Below are 20230 nucleotides of genomic sequence, written 5' to 3'. Positions count from 1 at the left end.
AGTGGGTAACATATGTGCCCAGAAGAGTTGACTATAGCAGAGAAATTAGAACAGTGTTCCATTCCAAAAGTTACCTCCTTGGTCCCCCTCCCAGCAAAGTATCACAATTTTAAAGCATCAGAGTATAAAACCATCCAATAAATAAAAAGCTTGTGCAAACAGAATACCATTTAACATTTTAATATATTTTAAAGAGACATTTGAATAACCACTTCATTATTTTTTTAAAAAAAGAATACAATATTTTAAAATTTCACTTAATAAATGCTTTCCAAAGAAATTTGGAAAAAGATCAGTTTGAACTACAGTTTCCTGCATCCAAGGGAGGCATAACCCCCCAAATAATTTTAAAATCATGGCTCTGAAATCCATCACGTGATTTCCCCTCAAATAGTTTCAACCCAATGCCTTTTACAAGAGGATTACTCTCACCTTCTCCATCTTATATTCTCCTGAAATAAGCTCCCTAAGATCTTCCCAAGTTAATAAATTCAACTATTGAAATAATTTAAATAAATAAATAACAATATTCAGAACAACTGCCCCTCAGCTACTGCAAGTTCAGTCTTTCCTACGTGGATAAGTACGGCAGCGAATTCTAGCTGGCAGCACTGGGGAATTTTCTTTCACGCCTCACCCGAGCCTGGCAAAGCTGATGCTAGTTGAACGAAGAGAATCAAAGGCATTAGGAGGTGGAGGGTCTGAGAAATGAATGTTGTAATGATAATAGAGTGTGGTGGAGGATTATAGTGGGAAATTGAGAAGGTACCCTGGAAATCCAGCAAGGGAAGCCTGCAGGGAGCTGGGAAAGCGGCCTAGTTTAGGTGCAACAGTCCCTCCGAGTTCCATCCCATGATTTCCTTCCATGAGGTCTTCTTTTCTGGGGGAACACTTGACCATGAAAGACTGAGGGATACAGTAGAGGGAGAACTAGGATGAAGATTTATTATGGGGTGGTTTTCCAGAGCAGTTTTTTTGGCGTGTGGCTTAAAGCAGGTTAGCATAACTGGTAACCTGCCATTGTGGGCTGAATGCAGCCCACAAACCATGCATTTATAAATATGTTAAAAACAAATTTATTCACCCAGCCTCTTGGCTAACTGTTGACAAGTGGAGCTGGGCCCACTGCCCTCGCTGGATGTGTTCACTGCTATGGTTTTAAGGGACACTGTTTTTTATATATATACACTTGGCTCTATTATGAATTATGATATTATATTGTACCCTGCTCTGGGGAGTATTTTAATGAAGAGCCAGCTAGAGATTTCTTAAATAAAAAATAAAAATAAAAATCAAATACTACATTTACTGCCCTTCTTGGGTTGCAAAAACGGGGATTGTCAAGCACCTAACAAGTGGTGTCCAGTTTGCTGCACAGCAGGTCTAGTGGGATCTTGCATATGTGGAAAGCGACATTTTTCCAGTCACTGTCATTTTGAAAAGTTCCTTCCTGAAAGAATGGTAACATTTCCCACCTTCCTCCTTTTCCTACCACCAGTTTCCGAAGCTTACTTGGTAAATGTATCCGTCTCCAAAAACTGCCCTTCACTATGAACACACACACAGAAACACAGAGCCAAACGTCTTACCACCGCAGAATTAAAATGGATTTGAACACAGCGCATGCACAACATTATCTTTTCACTGATATTTAGAGGTGGGTGGAATAGGGAAAGGGGAGGAACTGAAGCGCACAGAGCGAAGTCCATGGCACACTGCAAAAAAAGATCTTGACGCAGTTCACATGGGTGCAATTTAAAAAAACAACAACCCACAAAGGAATGTTTTGAAATGGATTTTGGTTCAGTTTTGTTTTCACAGAGAGGTTGATTAAAAGGACTGGATGCTGCTGTGCCCAGAAAAAGCCCAGTTGGGCCCAAGAGCCATTTGGGTCATTTCAGTTTAAACCAAAAACAGTTTTCATTTTCCCGAGGCTCTCTCCTGCTTCCTCCCATGATGGATGTGCCAATTTCAAATTATATTTTCATCACTGCTTTAAAGGAGACCTGCAGAAAAAAAGAAAAACAAACACATGCCAAGCTGTCAAAAACAGAAACTATAATTTTATGGACTTTTAGGAAAGAGTCAGAGAAGAAGAAATCAACAGTCTGAACTTCTGATACAAACTCCACTGGCTGCCAAAGAATCCAGAGAACCTAAGCTCTCAAGAATAAGCGTTGTCTAGTCCTTGTGATATGTATGGGGAAAGTTTCCAATGCTTAGGTGTGAGAGGGGTCTCGATGAAGCTTTTAGGATGGGGATCTGAATCAGGTGCTAAGCGGTTATTCAGCACAAAATTTAGTCTCTCTTAACCCATGCCCCCTCGCACGTTTCTTTCACTTGGAATAATTCTTATCAAAACAAACTTTCTGCTGCTGTTAACGACAAAAGGCTAATTCTACATGCAGCTACAATAAAAGGTTATACAAAAACCAAGAGCAATTCTTTGGGCTTACAGAGATGCAAAACAGCCTCTAGATAAATGCCTTGGGAGCATTAAGATTTTGCAAAATTGGGGTCCATCTCATTGCCTAATAGCAACCAGTAAACAAGTGAACAGTGAGATTACCTAGCTGGCTTCCTATACACAATGTTACATACAGACGCTTTGGATCAACATCAAAACAGCCAAGAACCTAAGGCCCTCTCCTCCACTGCAATGTGATATGAATTACACCTATGTGTACAAATGTTGCATGCAGGGCCAACACCAGGCATGACTGGGCCCTTGGGCAGCGTCATGCACTGGGGCTGCAGTGTCATACTCCTCAACACCCCCTCCCGATGCAGGCAGTGCAGGCTTAAATAGGCCCACCTGCCCCACACTTACCTCCCGCGTCATCCCATCATTGCACTAGCATGCTATGCGAACACACCTGCATCACCCAAGATGGTGTCAGGGGCGTCAACCCCTTGGGTGATGATAGGCATGTGCACACAGCATGCTAGTGCACTGACACAGCAACATGGGAAGTAGGTGGGGCAGGCGGGCCTATTTAAGCCCACACTGCCTAATTTGGAGGGGGTGTTGCCTGGGACCTCCTGCTCTGCCATCCACAGCAGCGTCAGGTCGCTGGGTCCTGCAACTCAACGCTGATGCAGATCACAGGGCAGCAGCGCCACCCTCTCAGCCTAAGGAGGGGTGCTTCAAGGACCCTGCTGGGTTGCAGGGGCTCTTGGCCAGGGCTCGACCTGATCACCAACTGGTGCTGGGTCTGGTTGTAAGTGAAGGTTTACTGCATAATTTATATACGTACAATGCAGTAAGTGTTGCTTTAGAGAGTTCCACAGGCAAAAATCAGACAGGACTTTGCCTCTAAGGAGCTTATATTCAATAGCTATAATACTCCCGTAATGTCATTAAATTGTCACATGGGCCATTGCCATTTCAAGAGCTGCTGTGGTATAACTTATAAGAATGGAAGCTGAGAATCCGTAAGCCCTCCGTTCAAATCTCACCTTCTGCCATGAGCTTATTAAGTGACCTAGGGCAAGCTGCTTTCTCTCTGTCTTACTCCCCCTCCTCCCTTTGGCATCTGCCACATTCTGTCATGACACCTCTGGCAATATGCTCTGGAAGGAAGGACCCCATGAATACCTCACCCTAATATGTTCACATAAGGTCTTAGGCCTAGTAGACCAGGTATAATAAAGACATCCTACTTAACTATTAGGGAGACTTTGTATTGCCTTTATACCTATTTTCAGTTGTTTTCTGTACTGTTTTGAAAATGATTTCAGTGGTATATCTGTAAATTGCCTTGAGACATAGGCAAACACCAGTAGTAGCAGTAGGTAGGCCCAAACCACCATGTAAAGGGTAGAGATAACAGAACATGACAAAGGGGTGGTGTGGGGAGAATAGCATGGTGTGAAGGATTAGCCTTGGACCATGCATTCCCTGTGTATGAGTCAGTGGTTAGAGTATTGGACTAGGGACTGGAAGACCAGGTTCAAATCTCAACTCAACCATGAACCTCACTGGATGGGCTTTCTCAGCCTACTCTACCTCACAGGAAAAATTGGGATAGAATTTGCACCATGCATGTTCCATCTTGGAGTAAAATGTCTGCCTCAGTAGAAAACAATGGTGGACAAGGGTTACTGGAGGAACATTTGTGGTTATTTGAGTGAGAGGTTGTGGTTCGGGCTAGGTACAACTGACAGCTCAGTTTAGAGAGAAAATTGTGTGCAACAGCAAAGGCTGGGAGGAGAGTCTATCCCAGCTAGGGCCAGACCAGTATTTACATGGCCTAATGTTAGTCTACTGAGCAACTTGTTCGCCATCTCCAGGGCTACATCACTCTGAATAACATCCCAAATCTCTCTGGGATGGGTAAGATTTGAGCCCCTGGTGGCTTGATGATCCAAGTAGTGTTACATAGCTTGGGAAAGACATTGTTTATCTGTTAATGCTTGATTTATAGTGTAGGCATTGAAGTGTGCTTTAAAGGAACTGCTTTGAATTTATGTGAGTCTAACTTGCACTCATATGAGCCATATAAGCACTCTAATCATATGTATTTGGAAAATGATTAAGGATATTGTGTGATATTAGAAGTCTGTATAAATAAACTTTTAAAAAAGATATTCTGTCTTTGTTTCTTGCAGGGATGGAATCCATCCACAGTGTATTCGCCCCCCTCCACCACCATGGAGGAGGAGGATGTAGGAGAGGAGCCTCCTCCCCTCCGGCCAAATGATACAGAGAGGCCGCTGCAACAGCCTCCCCCAGCAGGGCCAGACCATGAAGGAGGAAGAGGAAGAGGAGGTGCCACAGCTCGGAGCAAGCAACAGGCTACAGGCTGGGATGGGCAAAAACTCCACTTAATTCTGACTGGGGGGGGGTCAGAATGAAGCAGATTTTTTACCCATGGTGCCTCCTCTTCCTGTTCCTCTTCCTCCTCTCTGGTCTGGCCCTGCTGGGGGTGGCGAAACTCCGGCAGCTACAGATTCCATCCTTAGTTTCTTCAGTCTGCTGGGTGTGTGTGTGTGTCTCCATGAGGGTTTAAAAAGAACCCAAATTGAGCTGAAACTGCCCAAATGAGTGAGGGAATTTGGCTCAGTTTGTCTCTTGTACATTAGATTGCACATCTACAACATAACAATAATACTGACCTACCTTACAGAGTTGTTATAAGGATTTCTAAATGGCAGGCAGTCATCCACTTTCTCCCATTTTAGCACAGAGACACCAGAGAGCTACATTTCTATTTTATTTATTTTGTTAAATATTTACAACCTGCAGTTTCACATAAAACACCACAAGTGGTATGCAACCTAAAAACCGTACTGCAATAAAAACAGTCTAAAAATGTCAAACACATCAGTAATAACTGGTTGGCAAAGAATCACAGGTATGAAAAGCCTGTATGAATTTTATTGATTGATTGCATTTGTATAACACCCCATAGCCAAAGCTCTCTGGGCGGTTTACAACAATTAAAAACATTAAAAACAAATATACAAACTCAAAAACACATTTTTTAAAAAGCACTTTAAAAACAGTTTGGAGAAGACATCTAAAAGCAAGCAAGGATGACTCCTGCCAAACCTCTGTTGGCAAGGAGTTCCACAGGGCCGGGCCTACCACAGTAAAGGCTCAGCCCCTGGGAAAGGCCAGCTGAACCACAGGGGCATGTGGGACCACCAAAAATGCTCCATCGGAAGACCTCAGCAATGGAGGTGGAACATCAGGAGTCAGGTTGCCCTTAAGGTATTTTGGGCCCACGTAGTTTAGAACTTTGTGACACAAAAACCTGGAACCTGGCCCAGTAGCAAATTGGTAACCAGTGCAGCTCTCTCAGCAGCAGAGTAAGATGCTCCCTGGAGCCTGCTCCTGTAAGCATCTGCTCCTGGCCCCTGCTGGCCTAAGCCAGTGAGAATCTAGCTTACTTGCTCCTACCCTGCACAGGCCTGCCCTGGATTCAGTCTCTGTTGGTCACACTACAGTGTAATGGAATGAGAACAGATCAAGCCTGAGAATAATCACACTGCAGACAGACCCACCAGCCACGTATGACAACCCATCAGGGACTCAGTTAACCTCCCACTTTTGCTGCCAGCGTGAAACTGGAAGATGGGCAGCCAGGGCGGCAGGAGACGGAATATTCACGCCCCCAGCAGGCTACAATATATGGCTTAGGGCATGGGGGGTGCAGAAATCTGTGCAAACTGTTGCAGGGATTGGACCGTTGTTGCTTTCAGACTTATGCACAGTCCAACGTATTCTGCTTGCGTAGGACAAAAAGCAGAAAGACTGCAGGTTAGCACAACCTTGAGGAAATAGGGCAAGCCGCTAATGCTGTAAAAAGACCTCTTTGTCTAGTCCTCCCCCCCCTCCCAGATGTTTTACCTGGCTGCTCTCTGTCTTGCTCATCCAACTCCAAAATCCAACTCTGATCTCAACCAACTCATAAATCATGGTTGTTGGCAAGTTAAAGAATTTAAATAGCTATTTTCAGGAGTGTTTTTTAAAGCCTTTTTATTGTTCTGAAAACTATATATGTATGTCTGTGTGTGGAGGGGGAAAGGAAACAGGAGCCATGTCAGCATACATTTGAGAAATTGGAAGAGAATTGATGGCAAATGCTAATGTCTGTCAAACAGGGATGGGGACCCTGTGGCCTTCCAGACGTCGCTGGGACTCCTGCTCCCACTTTCCGTGGCCAGTGGCCATGCAGACTGGGGCTGGTGAGTGCTGGAGTCCAGCAACATCTGGAAGGCCCCACACGTTTCTCATCTCCATTTCAAAAGTCAGCTTACCAATGCCAAATCAGCTCACAGACCAGCAAATTAATATCATGGTGGCTCTTGCATTTGGGACTACAGCAGGGCCCCACTCATACGGCGGGTTATGTTCCAGACCCCGGCCAAAAAGCAAAAATCACCAGAAAGTGGGACACAGCCCGAAGCCTGCTGCCGCTCCGGCACAATGAGCTGTACAGTACAGCTGATTGTGCGCTACAGCTGATCGCTGTCAGCTGTAGCACGGCGGCTGGAGCTCCCCCCTCTACAGCTGAAGCGCGTGATCAGCTGTAGTGCAGGGAGCTCCAGCTGCTTGGCAGTGCTTGGCCCCTGAAGCTCCCCACACTCCAGCTGATCGTGCGCTACAGCTGACAGCCCTTGGTCCCTGAAGCTCCCCATGCTACAGCTGATTGCCCTGCTGGTGCTATATTAGCAGAATGCCAAAAAGCAGGATGCCGAAAGCGGGGCCCTACTGTATTAAGAAAATGGGCAGCAGAGTTCCATTTGGATGCTTTGTTCCTTTTTTTCTTATGCATTGAGGTGGGGGGGAAGGGGGAGACCTGGAGCCAGCCAGTGGGGTGGCACGGGGTGGGGATGTGTTGTTCTCCTGCTTCCTTACACCTGTGGGTCGCTGACGCTGACCGAAAGGGAGAGGGGCAAGGCCTGAGGAGCTTGGTGAGGCGGAGTCTATCTGATGCTCCTGCTGCACTGCACCGAGCTCAGCATACCTCATCCCTCCCCCTCTCAGTCAGCAGCAGCAACCCACGGTGTTAGGAAGCCGGGAAAGCAACACATCCCCACCCATGCCACCCCACTGGCTGCTACTGCCTAGACTAGAGTCTTTTTCAACAAGAAATTCTCTGGGATTTAGCTATGCCAGCTGTAGAGGGCTCTTCCAGGGTCTGTATAGCTTCATTAGTAAACGGAAAGGAAGGGAGAGGCAGCTCAGACTGAACTAATACCCAGGGCAGGTTTGTTCTGGAGGGCTGAGAAAGAGCAAAACAGAAGCATCAGCAGATGCCACACTTTCCCGTTCCTCACATTGTCCTCCAAGGTGCTCTGGTGGTCATTTTGCAAATCGCTTGGAAGGTCCAGGAAAGAAAATCTCCACTCATCTGAGGGAGCTTCCAGACAACCTGTTTATTCAGCATTCATCTTGATTGCTTTGCAGGGAGATCAGATGACCCTGGCTATTTAATTAGCATTCATTCTGATTTTTTTCTGGGGGGAGGGCGAGGAGGTAAGATGCCATTGCATCAAAGCAAGTGTTATCCCCCACATTCCAGGGCATTTTCCTGTCACTTTATTTATTATAAAAAGTCTGATCATTTGGGGAAGTGGGCTTGTTGCACAAGACCTTGCAATCAACCATAGTTGTGCAACCTGAATTTGGTGGTATGTGATTGAGTATCATCCGAAAATAGTGACAGTCTGGAAACACCCAGAATGAGAGAGGGCTGCAAACAGGGCTCTGATGGGAGCCATATCTGCAGCAGTAGGATGTCCAGAGCCAGCTGACATCCTGTTTAGGTCCTTGAAGGCAATTTCCCTCTCTCAGCACACAAGAAGATGATGTTCAGGGCAATTCCCCCCTCCAACAGAGGCCAGATGGTTCTGCTAAACAGCATTGTTGGGTGGTCTTTTAGCAGGAACTCATGAGGAGAGGCTGCTTGGAAGCCTTTTAACTGAAGTCCTAATTTGTCGTAAGCTTTTGTTTGCTGGTTTGTCTCCAGGGGTCATCTTGCCGACAGAGAGGAGGAATCTCAGAGAGAGAGAGGAAGGGAGGGAGGGAGAAGAGAGAGAGAGGCTCCCTCTCCATCCTTTATTTTTAAGTCAATGAAAGCAAAGGAAGCTTAAGTATTAATTAAAAGAGAAAGGGATTCAGAAGGAAAAATGCACAGAGCATAGGAACATAGAAAGCTGCTTTATATTGAGTCAAACATTGGTCCATCTAGCCTGATATAGTCTACACTGAGTGGCAGCAGCCCTCCAGGGTTTGGGGCATGGAATCTTTCCCAGCACTTCTAGGAGATGCCGCCAGGGATTGAACCTGGGGCATTCTCCATGCAAAGCAGGTGCTCTGCCATGAAGCTATGGTCCATTTTGAGAGCACAAGGCAGTAAAAGAGAGGAAGAACATGTGTCTGCTTTGGACAAGGTAGGGACTGAAACTGAAGGAGGAACCTCAAAGATACAAATCTACAAGTCACATCTCCTGGCCTAGAATCAGGACACACTCAAAGCCAGCCTTTCTCCAACCTGGTGCCCTCCAGATGTTTTGGACTACAGCTCCCATCAGCCCCAGCCAATACAGCCATCCTGGTTGGGACTGGCAGATGTTCTAGGCCAAAACACCAGGAAGGCACCTGGTTGGAAAAAGGCTGCTCTACGTGAATGCCTCCCATGCCAAGCTAAGGATATATGTTCTTAAAACAAAACAAAACCTAATTAATATCAATGATTAATTTAAAATTAATTAATGAAAAGCATGCCACTCACCTCTTGCAGCCTTTGCCCCAAGGTCTCCTTGCTCCGAATGCTTTTCCTGCATAAAAGCAGACGTTATTATTGCAAATTACATGGGCCAGTCATACTTTATTAATCAACAGTTTCTCAAAAGAGTAGATTAGAGTATTCTAACTATGCCAACTGGATGTGGCTCAATGGTCTGGAAAGCCCGTGGGTGATCACACACAGGCTGGAGTTATTACTGAGTGCACACTCCATTCCCTTTACTCTGTAACTGTTTCTGTTCAAACTGAGTTTGTAGGTTTTTGAAGCTCAGACATGTTCTGCAAAACCAAGGACAATGCGGGGAGACAAAAGACACATGCACATATATCACAAGCAACAATGGGCCGTAATACCACCTTCATGTCTCTTGAGAAAAAGAAAATCTCCAAGCACATACAAAATCATCATTACAAATGCCATACACTTTAAAATATAGAGCAGTGGTTCCCAAAATATTTTTCCAACGGACCACTTGAAAATTGCTGAGGGTCTTGGTGGGTTGCTTCATGATTTCCCTGTCTGCTGCAGGACTTGCCAGGGGCAGTGCTAGATAGCTTTTAATCGGATTTGTATTCCTTCTTTTATATATTATATTTTATTGTATTACAGTCTGAATTCCTGAGAATTCAAATTGTAAGTGTTCTTCACAGACACACTATGGACCACTGGAATGAAGTTCGCAGGTCACTGGTGGTCCATGGACCACATTTTAGGAACCACTGATGTACAGATCAAGATGATATAATGGATCAAGCAACTAGCCAGGAAAAAGCCTACACTGGACTAATCTGTAACAGTAATAATATTTCCCTAAACCTTCCTTTTGTCTAACGGGTTACTCATCTCAGCAATGTAATAACAGTATTCTGAACTATGTATGGAAATACGTTATGTCGTTTTTGAAAAAGAAGACAAAGTTCAAACATCAGTTTTAGATGATGACCAAAAACTTTGTTTAAAGCAATCTATTGCTAAGGAAGAAATTATAATGTAATAGACAAGTTGACTCCTGGACCAGATAGTTTTACAACAGAAGCTTCTAGGAAGTTTAAACATCAGAGGGCTCATAGATTGGAAACCCTATTTAAATATTGTTTATGGGTTGAAAAGATTTTTAATTCCTGGAAAGAAGAGGATAAATTAAAACCACATGAAGGCCACATTCACACCATAAATTTATTCCACTTTATTCCACTTTAAACCGTCATGGCTTCCCCTAAAGAATCCTGGGAAGTGTAGTTTGTGAAGGGTGCTGAGAGTTGTTAAGAGACTCCTATTCCCCGACAGAGCTCCAGAGGTCAGAGTGGTTTAACAGTCAGCCCCTCTCCCCAGAAAACTCTAGATCCAGCAGCCTGTTCCTATGCTCTTAAACGTTTAGCATTATCTAACCTGTTTTGTGGGCGCTGACTACTAGGTCTGCTGCTGTTATGTATATAAAGTGGTTTCCCGACAAGATTTAACACTTTGGAATGCTGTGGAGAAAAGGTTACAAGAATCAAAAGAGAGGACTGGTTTTCCCCACAAAGATACTTGGAGTTTTTAATAATATGAGGGAAATTCTTAGTTGATAAAATGAAACCCTGATGATCAACACATTATTAGCAGTTAGAATTTTGATAGCAAAATAATGGAGTCTTTATGACTCCATCTGTGAAAGAATGACTCTGGGAAATGTGGTTTGTTACAACTATGAAGGCAATTGCTTCAATTTTACATACTTGCTCTGCCATTTGTCGAGAATTGTAACACACAATGTGGATTAGCAGAGAAATAAATTTAAGCAGGATAATGTTATGATGCAAATAAATTGCTATGGCATTTTTTGCTGATTTTCATTCTTGGTTGATGTTGGCAGAATAAAGTGATAGATTCGGAAATGAACTATGATGTTTTTCTTGTTTCTTACTATGGATTATTCATTGGTGTACATGATACTTTGTGCATTTTGTTATATATTTTTCTTTTTAAAAAACCAAACAGTTAAGACACTGAAAAGCTAGTTTACTTTTGTAGTGTGGATTCATTCCTAGGACTCTCCAGCCAAAATGGGGGTTATGAGGCCGACTATAAGCAAGATAAGCACTCAGCTACATTTTGCAGATACATTCATGTCTCCCAGTTTTTCCAAACCTGGTGCCCTTTGGATGTTTTGGAGTACACATCACATCACTGTTACAGCCATACGACAATGGAGCCCATTACCTAGAGAGGTAGTGGGCTCTCCGACACTGGAGGCATTCAAGAGGCAGCTGGACAGCCATCTGTCGGGAATGCTTTGATTTGGATTCCTAAATTGAGCAGGGGGTTGGACTTGATGGCCTTATACGCCCCTTCCAACTCTACTATTCTATGATTCTATGATCAGCCCATGCCAGTCTGGACTGGCTGGGGCTGATGGGAGTTGTAGTCCAAAATTTCCGCAGGGCACCAGGAACTCTGGTCTGTCCTAACAGAAGCAGGTGCAGCTTTACCTGTCTATTTTGGTTGCTACGATCACCGTGAAGCTGCCTTCTGTGTCAGGCAAGTATGTAGACGGAACAATGGCATAGCTGCCTGAAGAGAGTCGGCAGACCTGGCTTACTTCCTGGGAGTAGCAATGGGGCACACAACTAACCACTGGCTCCAAGTGCAGGAATGAAGACGAAGGCATTTTCATGTTGTTGTTGTCACTGGGGACCTAAGAGGAATTGTGGACACAATAAGAAGTCTTCCTTGTGACTTTAGGATGCCTTTCAAGTATCACTTCCTTACGTCAATGGCTGGGTTCAGTTGTAATGCAAGACCTGAGCCTGCCCGCAAGTGTAGCTTGTTTTTAGGCCAGGATCTGGAACCAGAGGTTGAAGCTGGTTTGCAAATCACAGCTCGTGCTAACTGCAGTTTGTTTTTGTGCCTGAATTCACAGGCGACGTAAGCCACAGTTGGGGCTTATCGGTCTGTCTCATTTCGGAGCAAATGTATGAGGCAGAGTCCCGAGAAGACAGGACAAAAATAGGTAAGCAGCTCCAAACCATGGTTTGTATATCTGGAAGCCCCAGCTACGGTGTGGGTTGTTAACTATGGTCAGTGCAAACCATGGTTTCATGCCACGTCTGAACCTGGCCAAACAGTAACTTCCAAGTTTCGTTGCTGCAGCAGTCCCCCTGCTTAAGCCAGTGGAACCTTTGTACATTTCCATTTGGCCCGCAGGGCCATTTTGGAGAAGCCATACCCGCCTGCCCTACACCTGGCATCTTAACATGACACCAGGTGTGGGGCCTGTAAGGGTGGGGCTTCAAAGAAACAATCGGGAGCTTAAAGAGGTTTCCCAATTGTCCCTTTGTTGAAGGGAGGCACGCTGCCAACCGCCCATCAGCTGAACCCCTGCCCAGGACCCTGGAGAGGCAGTGCCAATCAGAGTCAGTGGTACTGGCAAAGACGGACACCTGGTCTGTCTCAGTCTAAGGCAGTTCCGCACATCACTCGCTAACCCCAAATCCTACCTGGAAGACGTGAAACCCTATTGGGCGGCACTTGTTATCTGGGCAGTGCTGGCGGAGAGCGACCTTGATGCTGCTCTGTCCCGCGCCTGCAGGAACGGAGAAGGGAAAGCAGGGGTTGCTGTGGAAGGAAGGAAAGTTCCTGCTGCCGCCTGCATTTTGCCCCTTTCTCCACCGGCCCTCCAGCCGAGCCGTCTCCCACTCGCCTCCCGGGAGCTCTTCACGGAGGGTGTTGTCAGGCAAGGGCAGTTTTATCTCACTATCGCAGAGGGAAAGACCAGGCAAAGAGGCAAAGGGAAGACGCCGAGGAGCAGGGAGAGAAAAGAGACAAGCGAGGTCACAACGGGGGCTTCCAGGCACAGACAATATCAGCAGCACCCAATCATTCTGCTTTAAAGGATAATACTGATAGGTCAGATGACCCATAACACCATATACAATCCCTTACATTTGACTCGTCCAGGTGTGTCATGCTTTTCTGAAAGGAATGTTATGTGCTGCTCCTATCCACTCCAGTCTGGCTTCAGGCCCGCTTTTGGAAGATTGCCCTGTTGGATGACCTGCATCGGGGCATGGACAGAGGGAGGATGCCCCTCCTGGTTTCCCTGGACCTCTTGGTAGCTTTTGATACCATTGGCCATGGTGTTCTTCTAGGCTGTCTCTCCAGGGTGGGACTTGGAGGCACGGTGATATAGGGGCTCTAGTCTTTTCTACCCACTTTAGGATGCACACCTTAATGTGGTGAGGGGGTTTGAGAGTGTCGAAGAAGCTGAGAGCAACGCCGTCAGAAGTCTAGACCAAGAGGCTAGACTCCTAGCAGGGGCACCCATGGCGGAAGGGTCAAAGCCGAGACACCAGACTAAGATGCATCCAAACTCAGAGGAAGGCCATGGTAAACCACCTCTGAATACCTCTTACCATGACAACCCTATGAAGAGAGTATCCAAAATGTAACACGAGATAGTGCTGGAAGATGAGACCCTCAGTCAGAAGGCACTCACTGAGCTACTGGGGAAGAACAAAGGACAAGTATGAGTAGAGCTGCAGGGTTGCCATAAGTCGTAACCGACTTGAAGGCACATAACAACAAAGTCTTTTCTAGATGGATGGGCCCAGAAGGTGGTGCTGGGGGATTTCCGTTTCATCTCATGGCTGTTGGCCTTTGGGGTGCCCAAGGCTTCCATTTTGTTTCCTATGCTTTTCAACACTGCCATGAATCTGCTGGGAGAGGGGAGATCTGGAGGTCTCCCCGCTGAGGCATCATCAGAATGGGGTTATTTATTTATTTATTAAATTTATATCCCACCCTTCCTCTCAGCAGAAGCCCAGGGCAACAAACAAAAGCACTAAAAACACTTTAAACCATCATAAAAAAGACTTTTAAATTTATTTAAACAAAAATATCCTTAAAAACATATTACAACAAAATATCTTTTAAAAAGCTTTAAAAACAAAAAGCTTTAAAAACATCTTAAAAAGCAATTCCAACACAGACACAGACTGGGATAAGGTCTCCGCTTAAAAGGCTTGTTGAAAGAGGAAAGTCTTCAGTAGTCACCAAAAAGTTAACAGAGATGGCCTGTCTAATATTTAAGGGGATGGAATGCCAACGTGTAGGTGCCCCTGCACTAAAGGTCCGCTTCCTATGTTGTGCAGAACGGACCTCCTGATAAGATGGTATCTGCAGGAGGCCCTCACCTGCAGAGTACAGTGATCGACTGGGTATATAAGGGATAAGACAGTCTTTCAGGTATCCTGGTCCCAAGCTGTATAGGGCTTTGTAAACCAAACATAGAACCTTGAACTTAACCCAGTAGCTAATAGGCAGCCAGTGCAATTCATTCAGCAGTGGGGTGACATGTTGGCAATACCCCAACTGAAACCGATCCCAACAAGTTGCAGCTATGACACACAGTTCTACCTCCCTTTTTCTGTACCACTCCAAACAAGGCAGTGGAAACCCGGAATGAATGCCTGGAGGCAGTTTTGGGATGGATGAGGGTTAACAGTAATCCATCTTGTCAGGATTAAGTTCAGTTAAGCTGACAATTCATCCAGACAAGATGGAAGTACTTCTAGTTGGGAAGGCTGTTGATCTGGATCAAGGTTTGTAACTGGTTTTAGACAGGTTGCACTCCCCTGAAAAGCCTTACACATAGCCTCTTGGGCTGGAACTATCACTGTTCCCACAATGTGGTGGCTGTGGCTAAGTAAGTGTTATCTTTTTTCATCTTAGGGTTACAGTTGATGAACCAATCTATTTGGAGAAAGCAGACCTTGCTGAAGTTACACAAGCTCTGGTTAATTACATCCAGACTAGACTACTGTAGTGCACTCTATGTAGGGCTGCCTTTAAAGACAGTTCCGAAGTGAATTGCAGAGAACGCAGCTGTAGGAATACTAATGGAAGCCAAGTGTTCCAATCATTAAGCCAATACTGTGCCAGTTGCGTCTTTGTTTCTGGGCTCGATTTAAAGTGCTTAAGTCCTTTAAAATCTTGAACGGTTAGGGACCAGGTTATTTGAAGGAGCTCCTGCACCAATATGAAGCTGCCAGGACTTCAGATTGGCTCCTGAGGCCTTGTCTTCTGGTTCACTATCAAGGTCCATCAGAATGGTGGGTACTAGAAACAGGGTCTTTTCATTGGTGGCCTCACATCTGCTGAAATCTCTCTCTTGAGAAGGGCGTGTGGCTTCTTCAGTACTAACCAGACCTTGAAACATTTCTGTTTCACTCAACGTTTTACAGATTTTTTAAAAAACAAACTGGTGCTTTTATGTGTTTATTTTGATTGGTTTTATATTATGTTGTCCCATCCAAAGGACCAGACAGGTCCACACCTTCAGCAATTCTGCAGTTATCAAATGCTTATGGACCATTCACTGCCTACCTTGGACCTGTATGCATTTTATTTAAAAAATCCATTCACACCTTTCCACCTCTTGATCCACAAAGCAATGAGCTATGAGTAGCTATCAAAAGCAGCAGAAACAGCAGAATCTCCCAGGTGCTCAGAGACAGAGAGGAAGCAGTGTCTGTATGGAAGCTTCCATCAGCTCTGGTCTACAGCTGTTAAGAGGCTTCCTGTGTTGGTCTAGTGCAGGTGTGGGGGACCTGTGGCCCTCCAGATATTGCTGAAGTCCAACAACATATGGTCTCCCACCCTATCCTTGCTCTAGTACAGCCTTCTTCAATGTTGGGTCTCCAGATGTTCCTGGGCTACGACTCCCATCGTGCCTGACCGCTGGGCATTGTAGTCCAATGACATCTGGGGACCCAGGGTTGAAGAACTCTGTTTTAACAGATCTCCATGCAGCTCCCTTCTGACTTGGTGGTCAGGCTGAATCCCCACCTGACCTTCCTTGCTTCACAGCTTCGTGACCTGCTGTAGGCTTCAGTCCTGGCACCTCTCCATTAAAGTAAAAGAAAACCAGCACATTTGTAGGACAACATGGTTTCCTCCAGCTAGTAGGCCAGGAAGGAAACGGCTACTTCAAAGGACTCTGGGGGTGAAAAAGTCTGCTATAAAAATCCCTATTTTATAAGAATCCATACTTGGTTGGTAATGCAGTGATATAGCATTTGCTGTAACAGTACCCACCACGATCCAAAACTTTTTTTTGGGGGGGGGGGAGGAATACCAAAATGCAGCAAAGTTGCACACAAATGCCGCCCTGGGCTCCTGCTGGGAGGAAGGGAGGGGATATCTATCAATCAATCAATCACCAAGGACCATAACTCAGTGAAGGGCGGGATTGATTGATCTATCTATCTAACTATCTATCTAACTAAAGGACCATAACTCAGTGATACAGAATCTGCTCTTTACACAGAAGTACCCAAGCTCAATCCCCAGCATCTCCAGGTAGGACCAGAACTCTCATCTCAAATTTTGGAGAGATGCTGCATCAGCACTGACAATACAGAGCTAGATGGATCAGTGGTCTAACTCAGTATAAGATCGCTTGTCTTATTATTCCAGTAGCGCAACACTCCCCGCATCCCATTCCTTTTCTTTCGGATGCACCTGAGGGAGATTCTTCCACTGGAAAAGACCCGAAGCAGGAAGTTTCCTTCGGCATCATTCAGAAAGGTGCTGGGGATGACAAGGTAATACCCAGGAGACAGGTCACAATGCAGGTGCACCTCTCGATTATAGGAGTGGCAAACAGTGCCTGAAACTGGGGGAGCAGAGAGTGTCTTCGTGAGGTTAAACTGCTTCTTTTCAACCTACAGGGTGAGAAAGTGATCACAGTGCTGTGCATCTAAGTATGGAAATGGTACAGATTACACAAAGACAGGAAGAGGAATCAAGTCATCAAAGCAAGCCATGAATACAAGCATCCAGGCCCACCAGGTAAGGTGGTTTTCACTTTTGCTCCTGCATCCCATCCCACCGTACACCAAGGAAACCCTTCCCTCCCCCCATATTGTGACCCTGGAAACCCTTTTTGAACATCAGTAATACAACAGTAAAATAGAACAGCAGTGCAAGGCACTGTACATAGGGCTGCCTTTGAAGAAGATTCAGAAACTTCAGTTAAATCAGAACACAAGTGCAAGACAGCCAAGACTGGGGAGTATGAACATGCCATGCCAGTGTTTTGCCAGAGGCTTCCAGTCTATTCCTAGATCCAATTTAAAGTGCTGGCTTTGGCCTTTAAGGTCCTTCACAAATAGGGATCACAGCATCTGAAGGATGGACTATCTCCACCTGCACTGGCCTACACCTTAAGATCTTCTTCTGAGGTCCTTCTCCAGGTTCTTCCTGCCAGGTGAAGCACATCAGGTGGCTCCTGGAAAAAGGGCCTTTTCAGTGGTTGCACCCCAGCAATGGAATGCCCTCCCACAAAGAGTTTGCTTGGCACCAACCTTGATGTCATTTTTGCACCAGGTAATTGTTATTCTACACCCACACTGCAATTTGGTGTCAAAGGATATAAAGGCTATGTTATTTCGCAAGGGAAGAGTTAAACTGATAGAACCAATTCCCAGAGAGGTGAGATGGACCACAGAGAAATAAATGGCTACAATAGCATGCACAGGCCACGACTGGCTGGAACAGCTGCACAATCGGCTATCTACACCTGGGGAAATTGTGTAGCTCTTCTTTTGTGTTAAACAGAAGTCGGGTTTTCTGAGCTCCGGGGGAAAACATAAAAAGGAAGATGAACAGGGAAAACATGGGATGGGCATGTTTTGATCACGACATTGTGCAGGTGCCCATAAAAAGTGAGCAAACAAAGTGTGGTTCTTATTATTTAATGAAAATAGACATAATCAATATTTTGCATAATAAAAATAGAAATTACAAAAAAATTCAAACATATACATACATATAACTTAAAAGGAGAAGCACAAAGAGGCCACAAACATAATTAGTAGCCCTCCCAATGAAGGCCTGAGTAAATAAAAACATTGCCTGCCACCTGAAAACAGATAATGACGACACCAGGTGTGCTTCCCTGGGGAGAGCATTCCACAAGTGAGGAGCCACTGCTGAAAAGGCCCCTTCTTGGGTAGCCACCCTCCACATCTCCCACCGAGAAGGGCCCCATCAACGTAGCATCTGGCTTGGTTCCTATGGGGAGAGCCGATCCTTGAGGTATTGGGGGCCTCTTCTACAGCAAATGTCTAGTGTTGAAGGAGCCCAAGTCATTTGTAATGCAAGTTTAAAATGGGGGGGGGAGAAGAGAGAGGGAAGGAAAATGTCTGGCAAGAGTCAAAGAAAAATAAGCTTTTTTCCCTTCAGGTCTGGGAAATGTTATTCAGATTATTACTACTACTACCACCACTACTGCCGCCGCCACCTGCCCTTCACCAGGAAGTCCCTGGACAGCTTACAACAAACAGCACCTACAGCAAAGGCTGACAGCCCCTTTACAACACCAAGTAGGTATATGACATCCTGGAAGGCTGCAAATAAGGTACACATTTTAGGGAGTCAGTGTGGCATAGTGGCTAGAGAGTAGCTCTTGGTCCACACAAAGACCTGGATTTGAATCCACACTTGGCACAGAGTTCATCTGGTGACATCGGTCCAGTTGGTCAAAGCTACTTCACAGGACTGTTGTGAGGATAAAATGGGACACCTTCCCCAAAGAAAGAAAGAAAGAAAGAAAGAAAGAAAGAAAGAAAGAAAGAAAGAAAGAAAGAAAGAAAGAAAGAAAGAAAGAAAGAAAGAAAGAAAGAAAGAAAGAAAGAAAGAAAGAAAGAAAGAAAGAAAAAGAAATGCTGTACATTTTCCTACTGTAAACCGCCCAGAGAGCTTCGGCTATGGGGCTGTATATAAGTACAATAAATAAATAAATAAATAAATTTTCATAACCACCTTTGGCAGATGTGAAAGCTATACCCGAGAAACATTTCAAAATATTCTTATTCCATTATCATCATCCTCAAATGTGAAAGGACAATGAAGATCTGAAAACTACAGCACTCAAATGGACTTATTTCCATTTCACATTTTCACACCTCTACAATCTTGAGAGCTAGAAACATTCTGTGAAACAAAACAGCCCAACTTCCCACCCGCACCCCCCAGCCAACCTTCAAGTTACCTTCCATATATGAAGTCCCACAGCATGGTAGTTCTTGCCTCGGATGCCATCCGTCAAAGGCGGATCTGCTTCCACCAAGCAGGGCCAGTTCCGAATCCTGCCTGCCCAATCTGTGCTGTACTTGCGGTGTTTCTGCAGGAGGGCAATGCACACCTCGCTCGGCTCAAAGACCCTCAGCCAGAACTTGGGGTTCATCGGGAAGGTGCTGTTGTTTCGGCAACCGCCAGCCGAGTGTCCCCTCACCCACGACCCATACAGTTTCTGAGTGTGGCTCAGCACTGTGTCTGTTGGGAGAGATGAAAATATGGGCACATCACTTTGCTGCACTTATTTGGGAGCGCAAACCTCTGGCTCTAGAGTTCTCTTCCGAGGGTGTGAAATAAGCCTCTTTAAAGATGAGCACTTTGGCAGTCACTTGCACTTCACAACTAGTTCCAGTAACATCAGAGAAGCTCTTAATCTGGGTAAACTGAGAACTGTGAGGAGACTTTGCAGATTAATTACTTTTTAAATGTCGCTGTTTAAAATCCTTTCATCTCATCCTGCCATTTCAAATGAAAGCAGAGATTTTCAAGAAGCCACGTTCTGCACTTGCATGGCAAACAAAGAGATGCATGCTTGGCACCCACTCACTTCACCATTGTCTGCTTTTAGGCAAGCCTAGACGCCCTGTTTTGTTTCAGCAGATTATATTACAGACAGCATCTCCACAATTGTGTTTTACTCTGCTGTTGTGTTCCCGAGCATTTCTGATCATTTTTAATAATAATAATAATAATAATAATAATAATAATAATAATAAAATTTTATTTATGAGTCGCCTATCTGGCCGAATGGATGGCCACTCTAGGCGACATACATAACACAGTAAAATACAATATAAAAACCAATGAGGACCACAATCAATAATTAATAATTTAAAGTTCAAATCAAT

The 20230-nt window shown here is 45.0% G+C and overlaps 1 protein-coding gene across 3 annotated transcripts in view; it reads right to left on the bottom strand.

The window, feature by feature from the left end:
- Positions 1 to 164: 164 nt before the first annotated feature.
- Positions 165 to 20230, bottom strand: part of CAPN10 (calpain 10) — a 55864-nt gene continuing 35798 nt past the window's right edge. For all 3 annotated transcript variants that reach the window (XM_061637506.1, XM_061637505.1, XM_061637508.1), the window contains exons 9-14: positions 19297 to 19580; positions 16764 to 16966; positions 12740 to 12995; positions 11732 to 11937; positions 9246 to 9291; positions 165 to 2006 (exon numbers count right to left, since the gene is read on the bottom strand). In XM_061637506.1, the coding sequence (XP_061493490.1) occupies positions 1977 to 2006; positions 9246 to 9291; positions 11732 to 11937; positions 12740 to 12995; positions 16764 to 16966; positions 19297 to 19580 (1025 nt within the window). In that variant the 3' untranslated portion in view covers positions 165 to 1976. The remainder of the gene's footprint in view (positions 2007 to 9245; positions 9292 to 11731; positions 11938 to 12739; positions 12996 to 16763; positions 16967 to 19296; positions 19581 to 20230) is intronic.

The sequence above is a fragment of the Rhineura floridana genome, chromosome 7, assembly GCF_030035675.1.
Source record: "Rhineura floridana isolate rRhiFlo1 chromosome 7, rRhiFlo1.hap2, whole genome shotgun sequence".
In the NCBI taxonomy this organism is placed as follows: domain Eukaryota; kingdom Metazoa; phylum Chordata; class Lepidosauria; order Squamata; family Rhineuridae; genus Rhineura; species Rhineura floridana.
This window is presented reverse-complemented; position numbering and strand designations above follow the sequence as displayed.